Genomic DNA, 15681 nt, shown 5'->3' on the forward strand with positions numbered 1-15681 from the left:
TATTTAATATTTACAACATCGATATCTTCGTCCAGACTAGTCAAACGCTCAAATTTTTCAAAACTCAAAACATAAAACTTCTACATCTTTGAGTTTCTACGTAGTCTCGAAATTTCAAATCATTTGAACTTCATATTGCCAAGATATGACATATTTCATTATTTTAACATCACTAAATATTTAATAATATAATATTAGTAAATCAATAAATTTTAATATTCATTTCAGACATTACAGGGAGTAAGTTTTTTTGTTTGCACGATTGTTTTCAAAACAAGCCATAGTGAGAGATAGTTAGTCCTGTTTCTGGTATTGGCTTGTTTTGACCTTTTGGTATTGTTGATAGATTGATTAATAGATATGGTTGTAGATTTTTATTTGATATTATATTTTGAATAACGATAAGAACGGTTGGTGTGAGGCCCGGGCTGAAGAGGGCGGGGGGTGATCGCTGGTGCCATGAGGTTGCACGGACAATGAGCGGCTCCTGATAGTCTTTTAGGCGGAGGGAATATGAATGAATCGATCCTACACCGGAAGGAGGGGGATTCCGAGACTGTTCAATGTAATGGACTGTACAGTTGAAGAGGGTTTAAAAGATTTGATATGTACTACTCATACCAATAAGATGCATCTTCTTTTCGGTAGCTCATCACATAAAAACCCCAAAGTTAAGCGTTCTTGACTTGGGACAATTCTGGGATGGGTGACCTCCTGGGAAGTTTCCTAGGGTGCGTGTGAGTGAGGACATAAGCACGCTGGAAATATTCGTATTAGTACAGTGAGGACAGTTATCGAATCTGGGGCGTTACAGTTGGTTTGTCTTTATCTTCCAGAAAGTGATAAAGTGTAATTGAGAGATATTATTCGGATTATATCAATATTGATAATGCTTAACAAAACTCTTATGCTGACTGATTAACTATAAGTATGTGATGAATAATTTTACAAGTTAGTATTGAAAGTTTCAAATGAAAACTCTAGATTGGATAATGATAAAACTAGCCAAGATCTACTCAATTTGTTGTGGAGATTTCATGGAGGGGATAGATGTCGTCAAGTGAAGTATATTGAATATGTTCATCATAAAAGTTCATCAAAAGAAATAGTCTTTTTATTTATTAAGTTATTATATGATTGCAACAATATTTAAATTTTAGTGGATTCACTTGATATCTAGATGTTGTCTCGTAGACGTAAGTCTGTCGACCAAACTACGTTAAAATCATGGTGTTTTTTTGTTCTTTATTTTATTATTCACACACATCATAAACAATGCAAGATAACACAATTTTCAGATAGTAATTTTTTTTTATTTAACTCATCCGAAAAAAATAAACTACATTGATCATTTTGCCAAAATGAAACTGAATTGTAACGTGTGAAATTAAATCTGAAGCGAAGTAATAAGCTCACAATTCACTGATGAAAAACTTTACTTTAGCAACTTGTTGATAATTCACATGCGAATATAATAAAATTGGAAAAAAGATTGATGATATTTGCAAATTATTTCATGTTACATATACTTTATTCTATGAATTAATTTTAAATTTTAATTGCAATTTGAGTAACATAAATTAGAGTATAAATAAAATTCGTTAAAATTTAAATATTTTAAAAAAATTTCCAAATCTTATTTTATACATACATGCATATATATACATATGCACACATACACATATATATGTATACATATGCACACATACACGAATCCAAAAAGGAGAGGATATACGTGTGAATGGTATATTTTTCTCAATTTTGCAACTGTCGAACCAATTTAACATAATATAATATGTTAACATACTTGCATTTTACATATCATACATATATTAATTGCCATTATTAATATATTATTATGAACAATATATTCGTCTTTTTGTTATTTTTATTTCGAACTTTAATATTATTGAATTTCAGTTTTAATTCAACATCATTGTATTTTTTATTTGGTTATTTTTCTAATGTGACGCTGACGTATGTATTGTCAAATCAGCATTTCAAAAAAAAAATTGCTAAATTTGTCATAAATTGAAATTTAAAAACGTAAGAATTCAAAATCGCAAAAAATAATAANTTCTTTACAGGCAGAGAATCGGATTACAGAAATATTAATATTATAAGCACGATTACGTTGTAAATGGTACTAAAAGGTCACATTAACGCGTGATTTCATGATAAATGCTTTCTGATACAAAATCAAATCATGGATTAACTGTATCAAAAATATCCATGAATTTGAATTTTAAGGATTAATGTATGTAATATTAATTTCGGTTTCTTCTTCCAACTGTGATTACATGCAATTAACCCATTAATTGAATATGTGAAGGGAAAGAATCCCATTTCTAAAAATCACCCAATATTTGCCTATAAATTTAATCTTGGTTTCTTGCAAAATCTTCATTGCTCATATATAGATAGATATAAATGGCTTTTTCTTGCAAAGTAGCCTTTTTCCTTCTTGCATGCATTTTCTTGATTTCTGGAATTGAATCGAACAAACATGGTGGGATCACTCTTGATTTGATACACCGGGACTCCCCAGATTCCCCCCTCTACCGTTCATCGTACACACGTTACGAACGTCTAACAAATGCGTTCCAACGTTCGTTTTCACGTAAATCTTCTCTCCATAGGACGTACAAGGTAACAAACTCGGGCTCGGGGTCGTTTGAGTCAACCCTCACTTCCATTGGCGGGGAGTACCTGATGAAGATCCGCATCGGGACGCCACCCGTGGAGATACTGGGCATAGCTGACACCGGAAGTGATTTGACATGGACTCAGTGCAAGCCATGTGCATCATGTTTCGAACAGAAGGTCCCACTTTTTGATCCAAACAACACCAAAACATACCGAAAGTTGTCGTGTGAAGCCGAGCTATGTTCCGTGGTCGGTCAATCAAGTTGCGACAGCGAAAACAAGTGCAACTATGAGGTGTCCTACGGCGATAGGTCGTACAGCACCGGCGAAATGGGAACCGAGACGTTTGTCTTAGGGAACGCCACGTTTCCTAAGGTGGCATTCGGTTGCGGGCACGATAACAGTGGCACGTTCAACGAGACAGCAACCGGGATCGTCGGACTCGGGGGTGGGGACATATCGATAGTCAAGCAGCTAGACAAGTCGATCGGGGGTCGGTTCTCGTACTGTCTGACGTTTCTTGACTCGAATGTTTCTAGCAAGATAAGTTTCGGGGCCAATGCGGTAGTTACGGGGCCTAAAGTGGTGTCGACTCCAATAGTTCAAAAATCACCTAGCACCTTCTACTTCCTAACTCTAGAGGGAGTCAGCGTGGGGAAGAAGAGGTTGGAGTACGTTTCTGACGTATCCGATTACAACCAACAGGCTGCTGGTGGTAACATCATTATCGACTCCGGGACAACGTTAACGTTTCTCCCCGAGGGGTTATTCTTCGATCTGGAGGCGGCTCTAGTCAAAGTTATCAAGGGCAACCGTGTCGAAGACCCTCAAGGCGTTTTCCAGCTATGCTACGAGTTGCCTAGCACCGGTGAATTCGACAGCCCGCCCATAGTTGTACACTTTTCGGGGGCAGATTTGGAGGTGACGCCGGGGAGCACGTTCATCGAGGTGAATCCCGGTGTGGTTTGTTTGACGTTCGTGCCGTCGAACGATTTCTCCATCTTCGGAAACTTGCACCAAATGAATTTTAATATAGGTTATGATCTTGTGAACAAGGAAGTCAGTTTCTTGCCAACTGATTGTAGCAAGTTCGAGTAAGAAAACTATAGTGTGAGTGTGACTATTTGTTTATTTCCTAAGTTTGGCTTGAATTTTTTGGGCTGGCTCAATATATTTATTTTTATTTGGACGTTCAAATTCCGTTTGAAAAAAAAAACTTGCTAACAGCCCAAAAAAAATTAATGGAAAGTTTCTCTCTTCCAACAAAATTTAACTTCATATATCAAAATTTCAAAACCTTGGACCACGACGTAAAATATGTCGAATAATTAAAAACAAGAATTTTTCCTGGTGTATCGTCAACCTTTGAATTGTACTGACCCCTTTCTGCGAGAGACGATCTTTTCTGTTTATGGAAAAAAAAATAAAATAGGAATATTAAATCAAAATCTTTTCAATATAGCTATTACAAAAATTTGCTCGAATTTTATAGATGAGGGGCAATTATACACTTTTTTTTATATGGAAAAATATCTTTTCGTTTTTAAACAAGGAAAATGTATTTAGCTTTCGTAAAAACTATGTTTGAGAATTTTATAATGTAAAAAATAAAATTTTCATTATTAGTCCACTTCCATAGATTGAAGCCACCATACAAACACATCACTGATCCTAAATTGTAATTGCATGATACGCTTTGGTTCCACACACATTATAGATATTAACCTAACAATAGTCTTTTCCCATGTCTATTTTGCAATATCGAATTTTCAAAGAGAACACCAATATTACAATACGACCAAAAGACAGGTGTGTTAAGTGGGAAAAGTCTCCCAAACTCAATACTCACTCCACAATTCTTTCTACAGCAACGAGAAAACAAAACATACTAGAACCCAAAAATAAAAGATCTAAAAGACCACGTATGATCATTAGATATATGCACGCATACAAGTTTGCAGTTACGTGTTGCAAGAACAGGGATGGAAAATGTTCCACAAAAATCCAATCATTAGGGATCCTTTGTTAGAAGGCAAATATGAAACAATTTAACCTTTTCATATACAGATGAAAACTACCAGGAAAGCAAATACAGAGGCAGACAAATAGCTGGTACGAAAACAGAGAACTTGTTATACGTGGGGGCAAACATGCGACAACAAAGTCCAAGAAAGAACCAAGAACCTGATCCGAAGGCAGATAACTTGCTCTAGTTTTGACGATAATGAACAAAGAACAAGCCTTTTCAATCATGGTTTCGCATAAAGAATGAATAAATTTAGCTCGAGATACGTTGGAGCAGATCGCATCCCCGTTCTGTGCTAGTTTGCTTCTGAACTTTTGATTCGTGATGCAACAGATGATGATAGGAATCGCTTCTTTCAAGGTTCAATCAGAACTTGAGTCGTAGAAATCGCTGGGGCAGGGTGTTAATATCTCAGATTCGAGTATTTGGACAACTTTGTGCATGGTGGGGCGATCCTCGGGGATTGAAGAAACACATTGGATAGCAATTGACAGTATGGCATCGAGGCTTTCAATTTGCACTCCTTCGCTGTGTGGATCGACTATTTCTTGCTGTCTGTTTTCTGAAACTAGATAGTTTAACTGCAGAAAATGAAAACGTTAAACTTAATTCGATAAACACGTGGATAAAAAATTTGACACATACCATCAGGTTGACATATAAGCTTAGTTATTGAGAAACCCAATGCGTTGGAATCTCTAAAGAAAACTGACTAATTTGATTTTCAATGAAAGCTTGTTGGTGGAAACTGGTTAAGAAATGGAGGTCATAAGCAGGAAAAATGAGAGTAAAAAAAAGGTATTCCAACATAACTTTCTCCCCCAGATTGATACAAATTACAAGTTGGATTATTAAAATTGGAGTATCATGCCTTATCCTGTCTTCTAATCCTCATATTAATTGGTGCAACTTTCATACTAATTTCTACGCATGCACTTGATCTCTGTTACTAGATACAAAAGACCACCAAAGAGTAAACCACCTTTGGTAAAAAAAATACTTTAATTAAATTACAAATAAATTTATATATCTCAAAAGTGCAAATTCTTAAACTTTCATATTAATTATTTCAATATCACATATGCTATCATTATTTCTACCATTGTCATGTCAATTGGTATGAAAATTATTTTTTCCCGAATTTACACGACAATATCATGTTTGCCCCATTCGACTACTATTTTGATTAACTCACAAATTAATTAAAATTTCTTTACAAAATATTTTCAGAAAATCATACGACAGATTCATATGCATTGTGTATGTCCATAGCAGTAAGATGACAATTTGACAGCTATAGTTGTACGAAAGAACTTTACCCATCCAACAATGTTGAGACCCTTCTCAATGAAGGAGGCATCAGTTGGCCGCTTTCCACTCAGAATTTCAAGCACCAGGACACCAAAACTATAAACATCAGTCTTTTCAGTAGCCCTGCCACTCTGCATATACTCTGCATAATAAGATACCATGGGAATACAGAGCATTAAAAGAGTTTAACCTCAAGCCATAAAAATCTAGAGGAAGAACACAAACAAACAAAGAAATACCAATTAAGGTAGGCTACAAAAGACATAGTACACTGAATTATATAAATTTATCAACAATAAAAGTGATATTGAATCTGGGTGATATCAGAGACATGATACGACTTTCTAATCATCGTTTTGAAAGTTCACGTTATCCCCAAGGAGATCACCAACAAAATAATATTCAAATCTTCGAGTTAAACATTTGAAAATCATTCAATGTGTCATTGCCTTGTATCTACACGCAGAGACGTGGAAAGAAAAAGAAAACAATAAATAATTCATAGTTTATGTGCCTACCCGGCGCCAGATATCCAAATGTGCCAGCAACAATGGTTGTAATGTGTGATTCATCATCCTCCAATAACTTAGCCAGTCCGAAGTCAGAGACTCGAGCTCCAAAATTCCCATCAAGTAAAATGTTGCTCGACTTGATATCACGGTGGATAACTCGAGGAGAACAGTCATGATGCAGATAGGCAAGGCCTTTTGAAGCTCCCACAATGATATTCAAACGAGCAACCCAATCTAGTTGCTCAGCCCTCTCTGTGCCAAATATATGCGACGTTACTAAATTGCAAAAAAATGAAATATCTAACCTTGAATAGATTGACGAGCAAACAAAAAGTGCCCAAATCCAAAATATTTAAATGCATTTTTTATTCAATATCATTGAAGAAACAAGAATGCAGCAACATTAGCAATTCTACACCAGAACATTGCATTCAATTTCTATGTGCATTAAGTATTTACTGATGAAAAATTACACTTATTGTGATTTTAACATGCACAAAATAAGATCACTTCATATTACTGTTTAATTATTCCTTGAGCTATAAGCAAAAGTAAGACGAGCTTCACAAAATTGTTCAATCGTAAATGCGTGTTTTCAGATTCAGGTGAAAGGAGTCCAAAGTTACTAACATACCATGAAGAGCTTCATCTAGGCTGCCTCCAGATAGGAAATCATATATTAGCAATTTGGAAGTCGGAGAATTGCAATAACCTCGAAGGTTCACAAGATACCTATGTTTGATGCTTCCAAGAATTTCAAGTTCCCGTTCAAAAAAGCGATCAAACCCATCATTTACCTTCACAATTCTTTTCAAAGCAAATACATTGCCATCATCCATTACAAGCTTGTACACAGTTCCAAAACCCCCCGCCCCTATTATATGCTCTTCATTCAAGTTCTCTAGCTTTTTGATTATCTCCTTTGAAGTGTAAGGCAGATCTCCATGGAACATCACAATTGATGCTCCTGAAACCATGACATAGAAAAAGAGGATACAATTTAAAAAAACGAAAGACTGAGAGTTGCACATATAAAAAGAAAATGTATTTTAAGTTTTTGTGCATAGGTTTCAGATCAACACCTCCACTAACATCCATAGCAAGACCTTTCCCTTGGTTTTTACCAAGTCTCTTATACAGAAAACAACCCCAGAAGCACATAAGTGCTACCAGAAGCAAGGCACCAACAGTGGCCAGTGCACTTATAAGAAGCCGCCCTGAATACTTCTTCTTGGCTTGGGTTTGGGCTGAAAACACCACAAAGAAAAAGGTCAAATGCTACTTTGAAATATATAAAACAGAAAACCCAGTATGGTACAAATGTAAATTTTAAGATCAATGAAAAGGAAAAAAGCATAAAAAGCAAAAGCTTCTCCATGAACATTCTCTATCCCATTGTGCATGTCGCAAATGATATAAGATTACTACATACTCCCAAAATTCTTGTTAAGTGCTGAATAGATAAAATACTTTTCAGTATAATTCCCCTGATTTACGCCTTACTTAAATTCTTGGTAGCATGTAAGGCAAAATAAAATTTTGGATAGAAGACCAATCTCCATTGGATATCAAAACCAATTTTTGAGAGTTAGCGAGCTATCCATGTGGTAGACCGTCTTACACTATTGGATTGAAAGGTTAGATTTACATTTCTTAATAGATGTTCAAATTCAGGAAAAACATGCAAGACGAGGATGTCAGGTCCTAACTATCTAAACCAGATGATGATTGTAGAACAACTATAAGAACATTCTCCCAAGCAATATATCAACAAAATGATGAGGAAAATGAAAGCAGAACAGTTTCCAAGAAAATATTTTACCTGAAGTTGTAGGCTGAGGCAATTCGGTAGAACCACCACTGTTCTTACATATTTGAATTTGCTTGCCGCATAATTCGAGGTTCCCGACAAATCTGCCAAGAAGAGCATGAAATGAGCATTGCAGAAACCCAGTTGAAAGGAAAATTACAAAAAGAAAAAAATATATTCCATTATTAGAACCACATATTCCATTATTAGAACCACAATGAAAAACAAAGTATTTTAAAAATCAAAAATGATGTCAGTAATTAGATATGTAGGACGCCAAAATTATTATTGCACAGCTCAACAATAACTCTAATTCTCAGTTAAGCCATGATTCAAAGAGCGCCTAAACTGAAAAGGGTAGCCTTCTGGATTAAAAAAAAATTCTCACAAACTTATGAGTCACTCATGGCTGATATGAAATCATAATGTTGCCTATACCTTGAGATCCACGACAACCCACTTTAGACCGCTTCCATTAATCTAAATTATTAATATTATATTACCGCTTGGTCTTTTTGTATGGCTATAGTCATTTTTTCAAACAATNAAAAAAAAAAAAAAAAAAAAAAAAAAAAAAAAAACTAACCCATACATTTATAGAATTGATAAATTATTTTGATAAAAATTCGCACACTATCCACACAAATTACAAATATTTCTAGGATAGCTTGTCTGTTACTTTTTTTAAAAAAGGTAAATGTTATCCAAACAATAATTACACACTACCACAAAACAATTACAAGTGTGTTAAATATATTTGCTTGTATTTTAATATAAACATAGACGCAACTCCAAGAATAATTATCAACAAAATGCCTACTGTACAAGCACATAATGTATGCATAGGGGCGCGCTAGTTTATCACTATTCATCATACATCTCAATCGAGCCAATGATATGAACATAGGTCAAACTATCGATATTTAACTCATGATAGCCCTATGCATATATATCAAACAATTAGTAGAACGGACGGAATAATACAGAAATATTTACACTAGTAAAACATAACTGAAAACTAAATACATATATGACTTCCAAAAGAAGTACAGATCCCATAATAACAACATTTAGCACTTACGAATCGTTCTGAAAGTTGGCAAGTACACCGTCAGAGGGAATAAGTCCCACAAGAAAGTTTGTTGATACATTGCTTCAATCATCACATGAGATCAAAATTAAAAATTTAGACCAAGAAAAACCATATAAAATTCACGCAACTCAGAGTTCAGGTCACTCACAATGTTGAAAGCTTGCCTAAATTCCCGAGCGAAGAAGGAATACTTCCGCTAAGAGAATTGCTAGAAAGATCCCTGCAAAAATGGAGAATGATGTACTAACCTATTAGTGAATTTCTTTAGATGTGACCAGAACCTCCATTTGATAAGAATTAAGGTAATCACAAGTAAATGAGCATATGCATAAAATGTAAAATGAAATGACTAAAAGTTTCTCCCGGAATCTCAACAGCGTAAAAAAGCACCATGGTTATAAGATAAATAGCCTCGACAATGTTGCCATTCACAGATACAGAAAAAAAGGGAAGCAGGACTATGGTGGAGGATAGAAGTGATTTCTATATTATGCCTCATTCAACCACTAATTATGCTTAGCTCGAGCAGGACCTAACAATTCAAGGAGAATTACCAAGTGCTCAAGAATCTTATTCATGCCTGATATTTTACTTTCTTGACATCGTGTACGATTCTTATTAGCTGCTCACCGATGAATGTATGAATCACTCCAGCATGCTACTTTAAACCCAACGTCTCCTTTTCAGTTAGCAGTCAAACTTTAATCATAGTTTGATTGATGGATGTGGCTACTAGACTTTACTGGAATATAGGAGTAAAGCATTTTACGTAGTCAAAACAAAGTTCAAATACCCTTAACCAAATACAACAGTACAAAAAAATGATAATTCTAACTCATTCTAGAAAGTCAGAGATTTGACACAGTTTAGGTTACTACTATCTGCAGACAACACTGATTGACAATCCAGTACAACATGCATAAATATTAAACATGTTTTAATAGACAAGATATACGCGGTATGGCTTCTGCTTAGTCGATGAGAGTTAACCATAAACGCAGGAATTGGAAATTACTTGAACTAGCTCTAGACAAAGTATGTGTAGTGCAACTTGGGCATAGTTGACAAAAATTAAGCATGACCACATAAATTAGAATTTAAATTTAAACTAGTTCTAGACCGAGCAACCTATCCACGATATTTCATGTTAAAGAGTGAAACATTTCTGCATTCATGATTCAGAACCCAGTACATGCACTGGGAAATAGAGGGGCGTTTTCATGAATTAGTTGTAATCAAACCCTTTACTCTCAGGATGATATGATGCAGTAATCATGATCCAAATTATCTTCATAGAAAAAGTTCTCTCCTACCAAGAATTTTTAAGACCATGGAATCTTCTATAACAAGATGTTAAAACTAAAGACTCAAGAATCACAGACCAGAATCACAGAATCGATATTCAGAAATTTCAAGATAGTTTACTTACAAGCTTTGAAGCTGAGAAAGGTTTCCCAACTCAGAGGGAATCGATCCACTTAAATAGTTTCCCTGCAAATATCTGCGAATAATACAATCAAGATCATCACGCATTATTCAAACAAAAGAAAAGCTGGCTGGTCAGTGATGCAGCAAAATTGCAGTGAATTTTCATCCTTTGCTTATCACTTGGGTCTCACTCAATGTAATGCAAAATAGAAAAAGTAAATAAATACAGCAGAGGATTTTGTGTGATGTTAGTACATATTTCAGAGAATAATCGTTTACATTCAACCACATGTTACAACTTTTCTTTTGTTCTCACCCCGTGTGGGTCTCTTTTTGTTAAAACAGATGATAGGTCACTGCAGGAAGGATCTAGATGATGTCGAGATTTTGGAGGCCTTGCAAGTTAAAATATAGTAGTATGATAACTACTAATATCAACACAATGTATATTATATTGGCTCATCTCTAAGTCTAGATGTTTGTTGTATAAGGCATGTATTTATGTTCTGATGGTTCTCCAATTTCGATTATGATGCCAAAAATTGTATGCACATATATTGGAGGTTTATATATTTACTTTCAAAGGAATATATGTATTGAATATGTATATTCATTCTTGTTGGGTTGGCAGAAACGATTTATGAGGAGATTATGTATTTATAGATTATCATGCCATCAATTATTATACGTTGGTGAGCAACTGGGTATCACACTCAAGGACTTGTATGAAATAATCGGTAAGTTTATGAAAATTCTACCAAACTTCATAACTTTTGGCGAACTACAGAACTTCTGTTCTAGAAAAATGTAGATGCCACTCCCAGAGCCCACTGGAACATCCTCCATCAGATTTGAGACATTTCATATTGGAGTAAGTTTTGAGAAATTCAAATAATTTTCCTCTCTAGTAAAAACTAAGGATGGAACATTTATTACTTTGATCATGTGGAAATTTAGTTTGAAATGCTTCTGATTTATGTTCTACTTTCAAACATTTAATCACTCACCATCTGCACACCAATCACAATGATTCAGGAGATCTCAGTCTTCATCAAAATAAGCAACTTTCATAGTTACATCTCTTTTTGCAAATTGCTTAACCAAAATAACTTTTAAAAAATCAAGCAGTGAATCATCCATCAAAGACTCAAAGTTCAAATGAACACATTCTGAATTTTACAATCCGATTTAATTATTGAAATTAACCAATCGGATATCTAGATAAGAGGGTAAACCAAATTACATAAACTAATGTCGTTCACTTACAATATTTGCAACTGTGTACAATTTCCAAGTTCTGCAGGAATTGCCCCGTACAAATTGTTGTCATGAAGAGCTCTGTTAAGATGCATAAACTTAATAGCTGGTGTAATAAAATGATGAAATGAATGAATCAAAAGGTACTTACAGAAACAGCAGGTTCTCTAACTTTCCAATATCTGATGCTATGGGTCCATTCAACTTGTGGTTAGAGAGGTTCCTGTTCCATTAAAATACGAAGAACATACGGTAGTACCATTATGCATAAATGTGTCCTTCTGTTAAATTTGGAAGTGAATTTTGCACGATATAAATACAAAAATGTTTGCTTAATAGCTGCGTTGATAATAAGTAATAACAAAATACCTTGAATCCTAACTAAGGTAGCGAAATAGAACCTACATTGTCATACGTATAAATGGGAAAAAAAGATTATAACAATTCATAGGCACGATAGCAAAATTCAGTATTCTAACCGATAAAAGATGCTGGCGACAACTGAAGTTTTATAAAGATATTACACTTAAGCTAAATATTCTGATTGCTAGAGAAATCGACCTTGCCAAGCTTCTGACGGACAGCTTAAAATGTAAATTTAGATGCTATAGATGTAGCTAATCTAATAATGTTCAAATCAACTGAATTATAATATGTAAATGTTACGAGTCAGAATCCTTAAGTACAAAACCCTAAAGAATAAAGAATCAAGCAATATGTAGTAAATTCTGAGATAGATAGTCTGTCACCAGTTGAGTAGAGCTTTCTTAATTGATATAAGCAAGATATTTACTTCACATTAAATTTCCTACAACATGCATACATATATCAGTATAACTAAAAACATAGACCCGGGAAGATAAAATGAAAAATGAAATACAAGAAAACTGTTGACGATCAACATGGATAAACAAAAAGATTGAAGACAATTTAATAAATATTCCTACATACCTAGTGATCCAGATTCATTGTAGTAATTGACTAATTTCAGTAGAATGAAGTGAAAAAAATTTATGCAATTATAACACATATATACCAAAAGCCATACTTGCTCCATAGTCCCTCTCCAAACAATTTGCTCAACTAAGCACATTTCAAGGAGTTGGACTAAAGATTCTTGTAGTTTTTTAATTAGCTTTCCAGGCGCTTGCATAAAGTGGAGCATGTTTAGACAGGTTCATAAGCCACTCATTTTAATATTGAATGGTATACCAACCATAATTAAATATTCGAACAAGTATTTATGTTGAACGAAGTGGCATTTATTTAGACATGTTGTATTAAAAAGGTACAGAAAAATATGACAGTACAGTGCAATATGAAAGAAAGTGGTCAACTGATCGACACAGGAAGAATGACAACATATTTTTGCATATTTTTAGGCATCCTGTGTGTACAGTAAGACACCCAGAAAAATATACTCCAACATTCTAAAGCGGTATGGAACTTACAAAGCTATAACTCTTTTCGACTTGAGATCGCATGTTACTCCCTTCCACCCGCATGGGTCATCATCCTCTGGTCTCCATTGCAACAGAACATAGTCTGAACTAATTATGGCTGTCCTAAAGTTGACAAGCGCCTGACCTAAAAATTAAATAGCTTTTATAGAAATAGAAAAACAGACACGCCATTTGTGAGGCTATAGCATATGCAGATGTCGTAAGTTGGGATGTTTCATGCAAAGTTAACAAAAAACAATTCCAACATTTAGATATCCAAATGCAAAAATCTGACCAGGGTATGAGATATTAATACACGCTTTACCTGCTTTGTAACAGTAAGTATGATTGATACAATCGTTCAACCACAATCAGATATCAAACAATGTACATAAACATTGTAAAGACCTACAGACCCTTATTCTAAACATAATTGAAGGAGGCAAGTATGTGAAAACAAATATAAAACATCCAATTTGAATTTATATGCATATATTATTCAATTTCAATCAAACTAAACAGTACCAACAAAGCAAATACCCTCAGCAGAACTACAAGAGAATAACCGGCATACCATCAAGACTGAGTGCTCCAATTTCTATGGCCAGACTGTAAAGTAACAGGATGCATATATGGTGCAACAGGAACTTTCCCATTGAGGCTGGTTGGGCATAATAAAGTTTGTCAAATCATCGGATGAATGAAGGTGTATAACGATTCCCCTGGACATGCAATAATGCAACAGAACATCCACTTAAGAAAGTCCGGAAATTCCCCCGGTAAAACAAAATTACTAATATTTACATTATCAAAACAAATGAATTCAGCTTATGAAACTTCCTCAATTCTACGAGCACGGCATGCAAATTTTGTAATAGAAATATAGAATAGCAAATGGATGCATTGTGCCGAAGAAGAGATTATACAAAATGCAGAGAATGTTTTATCAAGTCAAGACTGACGAGAGTTTTCAAATAATTGAGGCCCACATCACCCCTACACCAGTAATTATTAGAATTGCAATGTCTACATCAACCAAAATTATACCACAACCAAAGAATCAAAAGCTACAATCACCCTATACCCTTCAAATCACAAGTTACAATCAGCTTAAAGAGCAGTTTCACAATGCAGCTTTTCTTTCTATAATTTGAGTGCGCGAAATCTACTAGCACGCTTAATAACATGTGATCACGGTTTGAAATTCCCAATAAAAATTATTCACTGACTAAATTAGGGAAAAAAAAAGGAAAATACCTTGGGGTAGCAGGAGAAGCAGCAGATTTGGGCGTGTCACAGCGCAATATTTTCCCAGATTTTTGGGGCGAGAAAAGCTAACGCCACACTGCGTTGCGTAACACTTCCATTCAAAATGCCAAACAAGAAACTCTTTCACGCCAAAAAAAAATATCGAAGAAAAAGCAACGAGAATACCTTGCGGGGGCACCAGATTTGATCCGAGCAAACGAAGCTCACCTCAGTTAGAGCGAGAGAATCAACAAAATCAATGATTGAGCTGGAAAGTGTGAGATTGGAACAGAAAAAAATCAAAGGGGTTTTTGCGATTCTGTCTCTAGAATCATCTCATCCAGTATAAATGTGGAGTGTTGGATCTGGGAGAGAGAGGGAACTACAAGTGGTACTGATTAAGAACCAATCAGAGAAGAGTCGATGGCAGTGTGACCGCGACGAATCGCACGTGCGACCGACGCCTACATTGACCCGTTGCTGCTCACCAATCATCCCTTATTATCATCTCGATAATTAAAAATATATAAATAAAATTATTATATAAAAAATGATTATGGTTGAAAATTAATATTTAAAATGTGTATGTTGAATATTTGAATGTTGAAAATAAGAGTTGTAAGAAAATTAGTGTGTGATGATGTAGGTAATGATGATTTTATTTTTGGATTATTTGTACAGATTTTCTATAAATAGATCTCTCATTTGTGAAGAAAATCACAATTGAGTTAAGAGAAAAATATTATAAAGTGTGTAGTGTGATAATTTTGAGAATTTGATATTTTTATTTTTTCACAACACGTTATCAGCACGAAGCTTTAAAAGTCCTCCATATTTTTCCAAACTCCAAAACAGAAGAAAAAGGTAACAAAAGTAATAATATTTATTTTATTGTTTATTTATTTATT

General features: G+C 34.6%; 2 protein-coding genes across 4 annotated transcripts; one reads left to right on the forward strand and one right to left on the reverse strand.

The window, feature by feature from the left end:
• Positions 1 to 2496: 2496 nt before the first annotated feature.
• Positions 2497 to 4031, forward strand: LOC140982236 (aspartic proteinase CDR1-like). The gene has a single exon (XM_073448667.1). It carries the CDS (start codon positions 2713 to 2715, stop codon positions 3742 to 3744), a length of 1032 nt encoding a protein of 343 aa, XP_073304768.1. The 5' UTR covers positions 2497 to 2712; the 3' UTR covers positions 3745 to 4031.
• Positions 4032 to 4632: 601 nt separating this feature from the next.
• Positions 4633 to 15235, reverse strand: LOC140982670 (LRR receptor-like serine/threonine-protein kinase FEI 1). 3 transcript variants are annotated; one of them, XM_073449313.1, is made up of 15 exons: positions 14960 to 15235; positions 14783 to 14870; positions 14100 to 14247; positions 13535 to 13670; positions 12235 to 12306; positions 12093 to 12164; positions 10828 to 10899; positions 9547 to 9618; positions 9387 to 9458; positions 8318 to 8409; positions 7578 to 7742; positions 7130 to 7462; positions 6502 to 6747; positions 5992 to 6125; positions 4633 to 5253 (listed from the first exon to the last, which is right to left on the reverse strand). In XM_073449313.1, exons 3-15 carry the CDS (start codon positions 14179 to 14181, stop codon positions 5035 to 5037), a joined length of 1767 nt encoding a protein of 588 aa, XP_073305414.1. In that variant the 5' UTR covers positions 14182 to 14247; positions 14783 to 14870; positions 14960 to 15235; the 3' UTR covers positions 4633 to 5034. The 3 variants fall into 3 exon arrangements, with proteins under 3 accessions (XP_073305414.1, XP_073305412.1, XP_073305413.1); XM_073449311.1 differs by having other exon boundaries at positions 14100 to 14318; XM_073449312.1 differs by having other exon boundaries at positions 14100 to 14300; positions 14782 to 14870.
• Positions 15236 to 15681: the final 446 nt, after the last annotated feature.

Source organism: Primulina huaijiensis, chromosome 8 (assembly GCF_012295235.1).
Source record: "Primulina huaijiensis isolate GDHJ02 chromosome 8, ASM1229523v2, whole genome shotgun sequence".
Classification (NCBI taxonomy): domain Eukaryota; kingdom Viridiplantae; phylum Streptophyta; class Magnoliopsida; order Lamiales; family Gesneriaceae; genus Primulina; species Primulina huaijiensis.

Bases quoted from the DNA above. Each gene is read 5' to 3' on its own strand.
- LOC140982236 (XM_073448667.1), top strand. From the start codon at position 2,713: ATGAAGATCCGCATCGGGACGCCACCCGTGGAGATACTGGGCATAGCT.
- LOC140982670 (XM_073449313.1), bottom strand. From the start codon at position 14,181: ATGGGAAAGTTCCTGTTGCACCATATATGCATCCTGTTACTTTACAGT. The intron at 7,743-8,317 runs GTAAAATATTTT...TGGTGTTTTCAG, and splicing joins GCCTCAGCCTACAACTTCAG to CCCAAACCCAAGCCAAGAAG. The intron at 5,254-5,991 runs GTAAAGTTCTTT...CATTTTCTGCAG, and splicing joins GTCTCAACATTGTTGGATGG to TTAAACTATCTAGTTTCAGA.